The following is a 12,278-nucleotide window of genomic DNA, read 5'->3' as shown; positions in this document are numbered from 1 at the left end:
ATCCAGATTAGTGACATGATGCACAAGCCCTGAGGGAGAGATGGAGAGAGAGAGTCATGCTGCAGTGACCGAGGCTGACTCTGCAGGTTACAGCATAAATCTTCCTGATGTGACTTTGGGGACTCCGTGTCCTGGTCATTCAGAGCCTGGAAATCATTACATGCAAAAGGTTTAGTTCTAAACCATGAAAGGACACAAAGAAAGCAGACCTTGTATGTGCCATGAGAAGTATTTGACTGATAAAATTTGCAAGTATCAATAAAATTCAAGTTGACTTATGACACTGCCTGATATGAGCTGATCTCCATGGTAACACAGGACAGTCAGCGCAGTGAAAGGGGATCAATATCTACGTATCTCTAAAAGTTTGATATGACATAAACCAAAGTCCCTTTTTGTTCCAAACACACAAGTTTCAAACATTTACATGTTGTCTTTCAATGGTCAAAAAACGTTTTATATTGCTTTACTGTGTGTTAGTCCTGTAAGATCATCACAGTTGCTCATCATTCGTTAGCATTTTAGGCAAAATACTTAGTGATATAGATGGTATAGCTATTTTTATGCTTTAAGATGTCACTGCATGCTGTGCATTACCTTGTGGTTGTATTAATTCCCGTTATTTGTCTGTGACTGTAAAAAAGTGATGGCGCACGAATCAGGATAGATGAAGTACCTTTTATGATTTCGATTCAGGCTCAGTTTTACTTTCATATTTGCTTTAGAATTGTTTTTTTGTTGTTGTTTTTTTAACGTTTTTTTTAAAGCTCTTTTCTCATTAAAGGGACTATAGGGAGTTTAAAAAGACCTGTTCACCACAACTGCCTCTAAAATCCTGCACTGTCACTCAAAAATGAGTTACTGCGGGTCTGAAGTGCCGTCATGCAAGAGCTTAATAAAGAAGGTGCAGTTACACGTATGGCCTGAAGTGGCAGTAGTGAGCATAAAATGGCCAACTTTCATCCAGCCCCTTTAAGCTAAATAATCATCATTTTGAACGGTGAATATGAAACTCTTTCATCAGGTTTACATTATAGAGAGCACAGCTTCATTATAGATACAAACTAATTCATTCTGCAAATATCTGTCTCTCTTCCGTTTTTTTGTTTGTTGTTGATGGATTTCAGATTGTGATGATTGATCGGCAGCTGGCAGTTTATTATTTGTTTTGATTTATCTCGATTGCACATTTCCTGACTTTTTACAGCCCACTGAGTCGTCTTAAGAGCTGCTGTATGCGGTTCTCTATTTTGAGACCAATAAAATGTTTCTAATCTGATCTGCCCCCGGTCAGGACCCGGTGACCGGGCTCTTCCCGGGCAGCCCGGAGCAGCCCCACTCCTGGGTCCGAGACAATGTCTACAGCATCGTGTCCGTGTGGGGGCTGAGTCTGGCCTACAGGAAGAACGCAGACCGAGACGAAGACAAGGCCAAGGCTTATGAACTGGAGCAGGTGCGGATGAACGCCACACTCTAACTATAACTCAAGGAACATGTTGTTAATCAGGTGTTTAACATAGCAGCTTATGTTCCACACTTCCAAGATGGGGGCACTTTTGTCTATAATGGCAAAGCTTAAACAGAAACACAGCTCGATTGTAGAGCTGGACATTACTGACAAAAATGAATGTCTCGGTATTTTTGAGGACTTTCTTGATCATGATGAAGCGATATTTTTTTGCAAACCATCCGATTATGCAGAAATGTACTGGTTCACATTTAATTTAGATTGATCGGTCACTCAACAAGATATTTGTCTTGAATAAACTACAGAAGGGCAGAAAAACCCTTTTCCCATGTTTTTTATTTTTTTTATTTTTTTATTTTCAACCCAGTTTTTTTTTTAATGATTATTTTTGCAATTATTTTCAAAATGTCCCCATATTTTTTTATTTTTTTTTTTTTTACATTTTTCTGTCTATTCTTCCCCCAATTGTTTTTCCAATTTCCCCCAAATTTTCCCAATTTTTCCCTAATATTTTTTTTCTCCCATTTTTTTTTTTCCCTATATTTTCCCCCATTTTTTTCCACATTTTACCCAAATTTTTCCACTGTTCTTAACTTTGGAGACACTGTACATTTGCAGATCTTCCAAGTAGTAACTTAAAATATTATCTTAGACGATATATTCCACCTCTATAGAGTGGCCGTAATTACTTTTTAGTTCGTGTACATTTCTCTGTGGGTTCTTAATATATTCAGTTCATGTGTCAGTCTTCTCCACCACATCTGCTCTGTGAACTGAATCTAAGAAATCAATTGTACTTCTAATCGTGACTGCTTTATTTGTGAGGAAAATTGAAGATTGAATTGTTCATCTCTATAATGAATATGAAAAATGAGATTTATTGTGTTTGTTTGTGCAGAGTGTGGTCAAACTCATGCGAGGCATCCTCCAGTGCATCATGAGGCAGGTATGTGTCGCTTGGATTTACATCACAAATAAACAATAATAAACAAGTTATGACAATTAAAACGATGTGTCTCTGCAGGTGGACAAAGTGGAGAAGTTCAAATACAGCAGAAGCACCTCGGACTCGCTCCACGCCAAATACAACACGAAGACGTGCGCGGCGGTGGTGGGAGACGACGAGTGGGGCCACCTGCAGGTCGACGCCACGTCCCTGTTCCTGCTGTTCCTCGCTGAGATGACGGCCTCTGGTGAGTGACTCCAGCTTCAGTACCGTTACTTTAATGCTGTTATTTTTTTCAATACCAGTATTACCTAAACCTTTATTAAGATACCGTTCTGGTTTAAAGGGATATTTCAGGATTCATTTTCTAGTTATCCAGAGTGTTGCTGATTTCTGGAGATATTTTATGGTGCTGGGCTAGTGCATGTCTATGGTAACTAGTAGCCTGCATTAAAAACAGTCTGACCCAAGCACAGTGCACCTGAGACAAATCCCTTATAACACCAGACTACCCATATAAATGTCTGTGTTGACTTAATAATTCTTGAAATATAACCATTTTACATTTAAAAGAACTTATATTTGAGCAGCATCAGCTTCCTGGTTGTAAGCTACATAGCGGCGGAGTGATCTGCTCGGTTACCGGATCTACAGTAGTTTGTTTACCTGCGGTGCAATTCACAGAGGAGCTTTCTACAAATCAGATATGGCAACGTTTGGAGGACGACCCCGTGATTTTGAAGAGGTTTTAAATGCAGACAACGAGTTACCATAGACATGCACTAGCCTAGCACTAGCCTAGCACCACTAAACTCTTCAAATATAAGGACTGCATGAATTAAGAAATATATACAGTATCTCCAGAAATCAACAACACTCTGGATAACTAGGAAATGAGGCCCTATGTCAAAAATCCTGAAATATCCCTGTAACGGTTCCTGGCCGTAGACACTACAGGGATTTGCTGAGATAATACTTAACTTTTACAAACATTTAAATGGTAATAATTCCACATGCCCATGCTCAATCTCTCCTGAAAGATTCTGACAATACAGTTTGAAACATCTGTCATTTCTAAATATACAAAACCTCCTATTTATTTACACAAATTTATACATTTCCAAGTGTTCTCGGAGATATGGGGTTTTCATTTACTGTGTACACCCTGAGCAGTGGCCCGTTGATGCTGGGCAGGGTTGCCAGTTCTGTGGTAATCCCCCGAAATTGCACAGCTCTTTAAGCTCGTTTTGGCCGTACTGTATTCTATGTGTAGAGGCTTTAATTTGACTCTGTGAACTAGGGAAACACATTGGAAAAAGTACTTTTAGATACTTTTTGGAGGATGTTTGGCCACTGTTACCTGGCAGCCTTCACCACAATGCTGACACACACGGCCTTTTCTACACGGACTACACTGGCAATCCTATTTCTAAATTTGCAGAACTCAAACCCACGTAATTGGCTAATATTATGTGTGCTCCAGGTCTTCACATAGTTTACACTCAGGACGAAGTGGACGTGGTGCAGAATCTCATGTTCTACATCGAGGCGGCCTACAAAGTTGCTGTAAGTGCATTTTCTTTATCCAATATCAAAAATCCAACCCGTTTCATTCAGTTTACTCTTGTTCCCCTTCAGGATTACGGGATGTGGGAGCGAGGCGACAAAACCAACCAGGGCATGACTGAGCTTAATGCCAGCTCCATCGGCATGGCCAAGGTTCGTAAATCAGCCTCAATAAGACGCCTCCGGGTTGAATTAAGTTATTGGAACTATTGGAACTACTGTGTGCGTGGGTTTTCCCTCAGGGCGCTACAACAGGCGTTAGGTTTCTATGAAAATGTTGGCCTTTAGACTGACCTTTACGTGCCCTCCAGCGGGACTAGACTCTGTGTGAGCAGCAGATTTGGATTTGATTTTATAGTAAAACCATTGATTCGGTCGGATATGATATGGAAATAACGGGTGAGATTGTTGTTTGATAATCTTACACAAGTGTCTCTGCTCCGGACGGCAGCGTGTGAAGGTGAGAGGGGGATCGTGTTCACTGTGATCTTCCAGGAATGAGCTCTGCCTCTGAAATAACACGGGGTTCACCACCCACACACACACACACACACACACACACACACACACACACACACACACACACACACACACACACACACACACACACACACACACACACACACACACACACACACACACACACAGACATGGCATAAACGTACTGCAGCTAAAACAGGAAGTAATGTCTCTAAAGCAGTGGTTCTCAACTGGTGGGTCAGGAGACAGAAGGTGGTCGAGGAACCATTTTCAGTGGGTTGGAAACATCTGAATCTGTAAAATTGACATGTTTTGGTCATGATTTCAGCTTTATAGGTTTATATTGAGGTATATTCAACATTCATTTGTGGGAAAATACATTATTTTAGTTAAAGCAGAACTAGGTAACTCATGCCCCTAGAGGCCATAAGCGTCACTGCAGGTGTTGTAGAATTTTTTTCACTCAAACTTGGCTGTAAATACTGCTTAAGTGGTGCTAGCCCGTAGCTAGCTATGCCTGTTAGCCTCTTAGCTTCTTCTTCATGATTCCATTAGTGTGTATTGGGGCCTCCGACCCGGAGGCAGGAAAGTTGCAATTTTTCTGGCCAGGGGGAGATGAATGACCCCCAATCATCCCATTAACACTTGTATTACCCCCAGAGGGACTACGGAAAGGATTTATTAAGGCAAACAAGTTACTTAGTTCTTTAAATAAAATGTTTTGTGCACATGCTCACGGCACAGTAACTTCTCTGTAGCCTCTGTTTCATTTGTTTTTTTCCCTTTTGTGGGATTGCTCTTGTTGAGAGATACTTTAGTATGTTTTATTTTCTATTTTAGACCCAAGTTTAGACCTGATTTTATCCATAATATAGGTTGACATGGTTTCCACGCGGCATTAAAGCAGAACTAAGTAACGTGTTTACCTTAATAAATCCTTCCCGTAGTTCCTCTGGGGGTAATACAAGTGTTAATGGGATGATTGGAGGTTTTTCATCTCCCCCTGGTGTCTCTGGCCAGAAAACCACAATTACAACTTTCCTGCCTCTGGGTCGGAGTCACCAATTAAGTGAAGAAAATTATCTTCATTGTGTAATTGGATGTACAATATCCCTCCCTCCCTTTGTTTTTTCTGTCAGCGTAGTATTTACTCTCACGAACAATTAATGAGTAAAAAAACGCAACATGCTACAACACCTGCAGTGGCGCTTATGGCCTCAAGGGGCATGAGTTACTTAGTACTGCTTTAAAAGCCATTGAGTTGGAATGGATCTTTACAAGTTATTAATGTATTAAACACATCCACTGTCCATATCCTGAGAGAGAGAATGTATATCGATGATCCCGCTCTCGTGCCAGTATTAAAGAGCGCAGGGAAAACTCAACATCAGCACTTGCAATTTTGTTTTTGCAGGCGGCTCTGGAGGCTTTAGACGACTTGAACCTGTTCGGTGCCAAAGGGGGTCCGGGCTCGGTGGTGCACGCTTTGGCCGACGACATACAGCACTGTCAGGTATCCGGGAAACCTCCATCATGTGATCAACTCCGCAAGAATGTTTAAGCGTCTGTTTGTTCCCTTAGTCCATCCTGACGTCGCTGTTGCCCAGAGCCTCCATGTCTAAAGAGGTCGACGCCGGAGTCTTGGCCATAATCTCGTACCCGGCCTTCGCTGTGGAGGATCTGAACATAGTCAACCTGACCAAGGAGGAAATCATATCCAAGCTTCAGGTGATTATTGGTTTGATTGTTCAACTGGGAAGGCATTTTACTTGAGCATGTGACAATGTATAGTTTTGGTGACATTTTCTGTAAAAAGCATTCAATTTGACTTCATAAGACTCTGTTAAAGTCTGTGTTATAAAAGTGTAAGTGATTTTCTTTTGTTTTTGCTCAGGGTCGATACGGCTGCTGCAGATTCCTTAGAGATGGACACAGAACACCAGTAGAGGTAACATTTTCTCTGGTTGTATATTCTTGATTCTACAGCAACTGGCATGTCTCATTTCTTCAAAGAGAAGGGGGAGGTTTAGGCTAAATTAATGTTCTAGAGCCACGTGATAACGTCACGGGACAACGGAAAGGATACACAATAACAATAGCTTATACAGGCGCTCGTCATATTATTAAAATAACATTTACATTCACTTCTGTAATTCAACTTTAACTGTGAAACTAATATATGATATAGACTCACTACATGCAAAGTGAGATATGTATTCGATTATTTTGAGTATTATGGCTCAGCTTGTAAAACCCGAAGTTAAAAATCTCAGAAAATGTGAATATTTTAAACATGGACTAACAAATAAAGCCTTGACATGTGTAACTTTGCATGTAATGAGTCTATATCATATATTAGTTTCATATTTTAAGTTGAATGACAGAAATAAATGAACTTTTTCATGATATTCTAATTATATGACGAGCACCTGTGCACTGATGCTTGAAATGGAGTGGGGAGAAGTCAAACTTATTGAACCCCATCCCGAGGTAGGACTGATAGTACGGAGGATCATAAATTCTATGCATGTCAGACTCACATAATGCGAAGGCTGTGGAGCTGTTTATCTTTGTCGACGTCTGATGCTTCTCGAAGCTGGTTTTACAAGTTTGGGTCAGTCTTGTGAAAGCTGTTTGCCTGGCATGTTTTGAGGTGTAATGGAGCTCCAGATTTGCCGTCTTCATCACTGCCAGCCTCTCGCCACATACTACTTACTTTGATCTACAAAACTAGCTTGAATATAGTCTTTGAGGTGATTCTTTAGAGCATTCTTTCCCTACGGTCAATACACAAAGCTATAAATGTTACACAGACTCAGCATTTGAAGCTCCTGTGTCGGCAAGAACAAGAGTCTTCCCCCAAGTATCGATCCCTGAGGACAAAACCATAACAAAAAACACACATTGAATATCCTTTTTATAGCAAAAGTAAATGAAAGTTTGTCGTTTTCTTTCCCTCCTAGGACCCAAACCGTCTGTATTACGAGTCTGCAGAGCTGAAGTTGTTTGAGAACATTGAGTGCGAGTGGCCACTGTTTTGGACCTACCTCATTTTGGACGGGATTTTCAGCAAGAGCCACGAGCAGGTACAAAGCAGCGCGATTATGTGACATTCACAGCAGGAAAAATATCACTTATTTTATTGTTTTAGGTGCAGGAATACCAGGACGCTCTGGAGGGCATCCTGATTAAGCAGAAAGACGGGATGCGGCTGGTCCCCGAGCTGTACAGCGTTCCTGCAGATAAGGCAAGAAGGAGACTTTCAACCAGCTTTTATATTTCTCTGATTAGTCTTGGTGTAGCCACTTAGGGCGCCATCTGCTGGAGGAGAATTGTGGTTTAATGTTTTAGCCCCATGAGGTCCATGCTCCTGCCATCTACAGCATCGCCCATTTTCTGGCATAACACCGGAAGAGAAAGTGATAGAGACTTGCAGTTTTTGTGTTGGAAACTAGAGATTTCAGGCTTTCAAACGAGCCCTCCCTGGTCCTTCTGAGCCTCTGGGGAGCTGTGTAACATCGCAGTGAAAAGTCGTGAATTTACTTCAGAAGTAGAGTCAATATACTACTCCTCCAATATACTGTAATCATAATAAAATAAAATGGGCCTTTTCCTGAAGTTCTCTTTGTTTTTCCAGGTGGAGGAGGAGTACGTAAACCCACATTCAGTCGACAGGATCCCGATGGGAAAGTGTCCTCTGAAGTGGGGGCAGTCGCTGTACATTTTGGGAAACCTTTTGTCTGAGGTAAACTTGGAATATCTCTCTATCTTCAAATCTTATCATTTACCCGTTATTTTAAACCTTTTTCCGTCTTAGGGTTTTCTTGCTCCGGGTGAGATCGATCCACTGAACCGCCGCTTCTCCACCATCCCCAAACCGGACGTGGTCGTACAAGGTGAGAAAATCAATTCATGCTTCCAAATATCACTCTGTTTCAGCATCTGAGTGTTCATGTTGATCCTTGTTTTGCTCTAGTGGCCATTTTGGCAGAGACTGAGGAGATTAAGGAGCTTTTGTTGAAAAACGGCATCGATGTTGAGACTGTGGCCGACATTCACCCCATTCACGTGCAGCCGTCCAGAGTCCTCAGTCACATCTACGCCAGACTCGGTATTTATTCAGCGTCATTCATGTCTTTTTTTTATAAAGTATGAGGAGATGCCAGTTTGTGTGGAGGGATTAAAAAGCTTACTTTTGTTTTTTCAGGTCGAAATCCGAGGCTGGGTCTCACTGGGCGTCCGTACAGAAGAATAGGAGTCCTGGGAACGTCTAAGTTTTACGTCATCAGGAATGCAATGTTCTCCTTCACACCTCAGGTACAGCACACGATCCTCACAGCTGAAGGAACATGACACATGAAGTATTTTGTGGCCTGTTTGCTCTTTTAACATATAAACTTTGACCTGGAAACAAAAAACAACAACTAATCTTCACTATAACATGTTTAATCCTCCTATAGATCTTCTACAGACTTCACATTTTACACGCTTGCACTGAACAACATTTTGAAGTTTTTTTTCAGAGGGACCTTTTAACCCCTTAACCCCCGCCATAACCAAGTGCATTTTCTGCAGTTCAGCTTTACCCAAATCTCAAAGGCTACAGCCTTAAGGCCAGTGTAATGTCTCATTTGACCAACAAAACTGATTTTTCCTTGCGTTGTTGCCACATTGTCATCACTTTTTTTTTGACATTTCTGTTCAAAAATATTTGTCACTTTTCTGTTACTCATTTTTGGCTTTTTTGTTACATTTTCATCACACATTTTGTCACTTTTTGTTGATTTTTGTCACTTTTTTTGTCGATTTTTGTCACTTTTTTTGTCGATTTTTGTCACTTTTTCATTATTTTTCATTATTTTTTGTCACTTTTTTGCCACAATTTTGTCACTTTTTCACCACATTTTTGTCACATTTTTGTCTTTTTGTCACTTTTTCGTCACTTTTTTGTCACTTTTTCGTCACTTTTTTTGTCACTTTTTCGCCACATTTTCGCCACTTTTTTGTCGCTTTTTGTCACTTTTTCGTCACTTTTTTCTCACTTTTTCACCACATTTTTGTCACTTTTTTCTCACTTTTTCGTCACTTTTTTGCGTTTTTGTGGCTTTTCGTTGCTGTTTTGATGCTTTTTTTCAAGAAGCTTTTCAATTTGAGTAAAGCCAAACTGGATCAAATGTGCTCAGTTCAGGTGGGGGTTAAGAGTTGTATATCTATCTAATATCTTTCTTTTATTTTCCCTGATCAGACACGACAGATGGAAAGTATAGTGAAAGACTAATGTGAAGTAGTGTCTCCCTTGTAGTTCATCGACCATCAGCAGTTTTACATCGCGCTCGACAACAAAATGATCGTGGAGATGCTGCGGACGGAGATCGCCTACCTCTCGTCACGATGGAGGATGACCGGGCGTCCCACCATCACGTTTCCCATCTCTCAGACCATGCTCAGTGAGTGCCTGGCAGATCCATATGTAAAATCACCACACCATGACTCATGTATCTGTGTGTGGTGCAGCTGAAGACCACCTGGACCTGGACCCTGCGGTTTTGGCCACTCTGAAGAAGCTCCAGGACGGATACTACGGAGGAGCGAGGTGTTTCATTACTTGAGTCGTATTTTTGTAGATTAATTATTACTTTTCCTCCACTACATTTAAAGATCAATATAATACTATAAAACGCACACTCCAGAACAGTAGGTGGCGCTGTGCAGTTGTACCGTCGATGCTACTGACTCAAGGAGGAAGGTTTGTCCCTGTCGTGTTGCCGTACATGGGGTGCATTCAAGCGCAATTTTCCTATTTTTGAAGCAGAAAAGTAACCAACTTGTACTTTCTACTTGACAGCAAATACTTCAGTACTTTCACTTAATTGAAAATGTCACTGTTACTGTAGTACTTTTACTCAAGGAGTGAAATCAAGTACTTTGGCTCCCACTGATTAAACTCTTATCCCCCGCCTTTACCGAGCACATTTTCTCGAGTTTGGCTTTACCCAAATCTGAAAGCTTCTTATAGCTTACGTAACAACTCATTTGAAAGCTAAGACCTACAAAACTTCCAGTCGAAACGTTTTTGTTGTGTTGCCACCGGGTTTGTGTCGCATTTTTTTAAGAGTTTTGGCCTCTTTTTTGTTGCTCTTTTGTCACTTTTATTTTGCTACTTTTTTTATTCAAGAAGCTTTTAGATTTGGGTAAAGCCGAACTGGAGAAATTGTGCTCTGTTAAGGTGGGGTTTAAGAGGTTAAAATGTTCAGTATGGAGGCAAAGCCCTAGTGTCAAAGCCTAGATATCGATAGCAATGCTTCATGCAAGCTTAGCCGAGGGGGAAGAAAAACCTTTCATGGGAATCACAATTTTTCACTCTTTTTTTTTAGCTGTTTTCTGCCATATTTATCACACACCAATAAAGTCAAGTCAATATCAGGTCCATATGTATTTTTTTTCACTGCAAATTGTTCTGTAGAAGCGAAAAACAGCACTCGTTGCTAACGTTAGCATATGTAGCATGAGGCTATTGTTAGCTTCCTGGCTAGCATTGTCCGTGTTTAACCTCTTAGTCTCAGTTCGGTTTTGTCCAAACCTAAAAGCTTCTCGACTGGAGTTTACAGACTATACGCCTGTGTAACACCTCATTTGAAAGCTAAGAACGACTACACTGATCTAAACTGATTGTTTTCCTCGTGTTGTTGCCATGTTATTGTACCTTTTTCATCGCTTTTTTTGTTGATTTCTTGTGGCTTTCTTTGGTCAATTCTTTCCACTTTTCTGTTGCACTTTCATTGCTTTTTTTGTTACTTTTCTGTTTCTCTTTTGTTGTTTTTTGTCAAGTTTTGCCACTTTTGTGTTGCATTTTCGTCATACTTTTACACATTTCTTTGCTGCACTTTCATCGCTTTCCATCGCGTTTTTGTTTCTTTTTTGACACTTTTTTGTTGCATTTTCTCCTCATTTTCGTGGCTATTTTGATGCTTTTATGAAGAAGCTTTTAGATTTGGGTAAAGCTGAACTGGAGAACATGTGCTCGGTTAAGAGGTTAAGTATTTATGGGCTGTTGAACCACTTTGCTCCTCCGTGTTTCCGTAAAAACTGCTTAACAACTTTCTCCTCCAGGATCCAAACAGGGAAGCTGTCGGAGCTGATGACCACTTCCTGTTTCGCGCACCTCAGCTTCCTGGATGGTAAGGTTCCTGGCAGCATGAGTCGCCATGACGATGATGATGATGAGGAGGAGGAAGAATACGTGCATGAGTTACGTTGTGACGATGGTAAGAAACCCGCACAGCCCTGGTCAGTTGAGAGCGACAGTTCCACAGGCTAAATTAACTCTTTCTGAGGCTGGTTTGGTTCTATTTCTCTCTCAATGTGAACATGGCCGACGACTGCAAAGACGGATTCAAGCTTCACGCGACCGACCGTGAAACTGCTGCTGTTGCAAAGCTTGGGGCGTGTTCACGTTTATTGGTCCATCGAACTCCGTACGCTTCAGCTTTTCTCCTAAAAACCACTAAAAGTCAAGCTAAAATTAGGCCTCAAATGTCAATGAACGGCGTAACATTGGATTCAAACTGGTATCAAATCGAAATCTCTTGGAAAATAATGACATTTCTCAATAATAATATATTTTTTAAATGTATTAAAAGTCATTCAATCAATTGTGACAAAAAGAATGCCTTAGAAGTCATTCAAAAGCATTCAATTCTAAATTTCCAATGACTCAACTATTTTTCCTCCATACCTGCAGTTTTTACTGAATTTTACAGAGTCTTTTGTTCAAAAGTTTCCGATTTGGGTTTACGAGGAGCTCATTTCGCCACCTTT

General features: G+C 40.8%; 1 protein-coding gene across 1 annotated transcript in view; it reads left to right on the top strand.

The window, feature by feature from the left end:
* The window catches only part of phka1a (phosphorylase kinase, alpha 1a (muscle)), a 28,961-nt gene that overhangs the window by 2,094 nt on the left and 14,589 nt on the right, over positions 1-12,278 (top strand). Inside the window, exons 2-18 of the mRNA XM_079579992.1 lie at positions 1,295-1,453; positions 2,367-2,414; positions 2,493-2,661; positions 3,898-3,980; positions 4,053-4,133; positions 5,875-5,973; positions 6,042-6,188; positions 6,355-6,408; positions 7,424-7,546; positions 7,612-7,707; positions 8,098-8,205; positions 8,278-8,356; positions 8,437-8,571; positions 8,668-8,777; positions 9,763-9,907; positions 9,975-10,053; positions 11,571-11,725. Coding sequence (XP_079436118.1) covers positions 1,295-1,453; positions 2,367-2,414; positions 2,493-2,661; positions 3,898-3,980; positions 4,053-4,133; positions 5,875-5,973; positions 6,042-6,188; positions 6,355-6,408; positions 7,424-7,546; positions 7,612-7,707; positions 8,098-8,205; positions 8,278-8,356; positions 8,437-8,571; positions 8,668-8,777; positions 9,763-9,907; positions 9,975-10,053; positions 11,571-11,725 — 1,870 coding nt within the window. The remainder of the gene's footprint in view (positions 1-1,294; positions 1,454-2,366; positions 2,415-2,492; positions 2,662-3,897; positions 3,981-4,052; positions 4,134-5,874; positions 5,974-6,041; positions 6,189-6,354; positions 6,409-7,423; positions 7,547-7,611; positions 7,708-8,097; positions 8,206-8,277; positions 8,357-8,436; positions 8,572-8,667; positions 8,778-9,762; positions 9,908-9,974; positions 10,054-11,570; positions 11,726-12,278) is intronic.

Source organism: Gobius niger, assembly GCF_951799975.1.
Source record: "Gobius niger genome assembly, chromosome: 21".
In the NCBI taxonomy this organism is placed as follows: Eukaryota; Metazoa; Chordata; class Actinopteri; order Gobiiformes; family Gobiidae; genus Gobius; species Gobius niger.
Note: the sequence above shows the minus strand (reverse complement) of the source record. Positions and strands in the feature narration are given on the sequence as shown.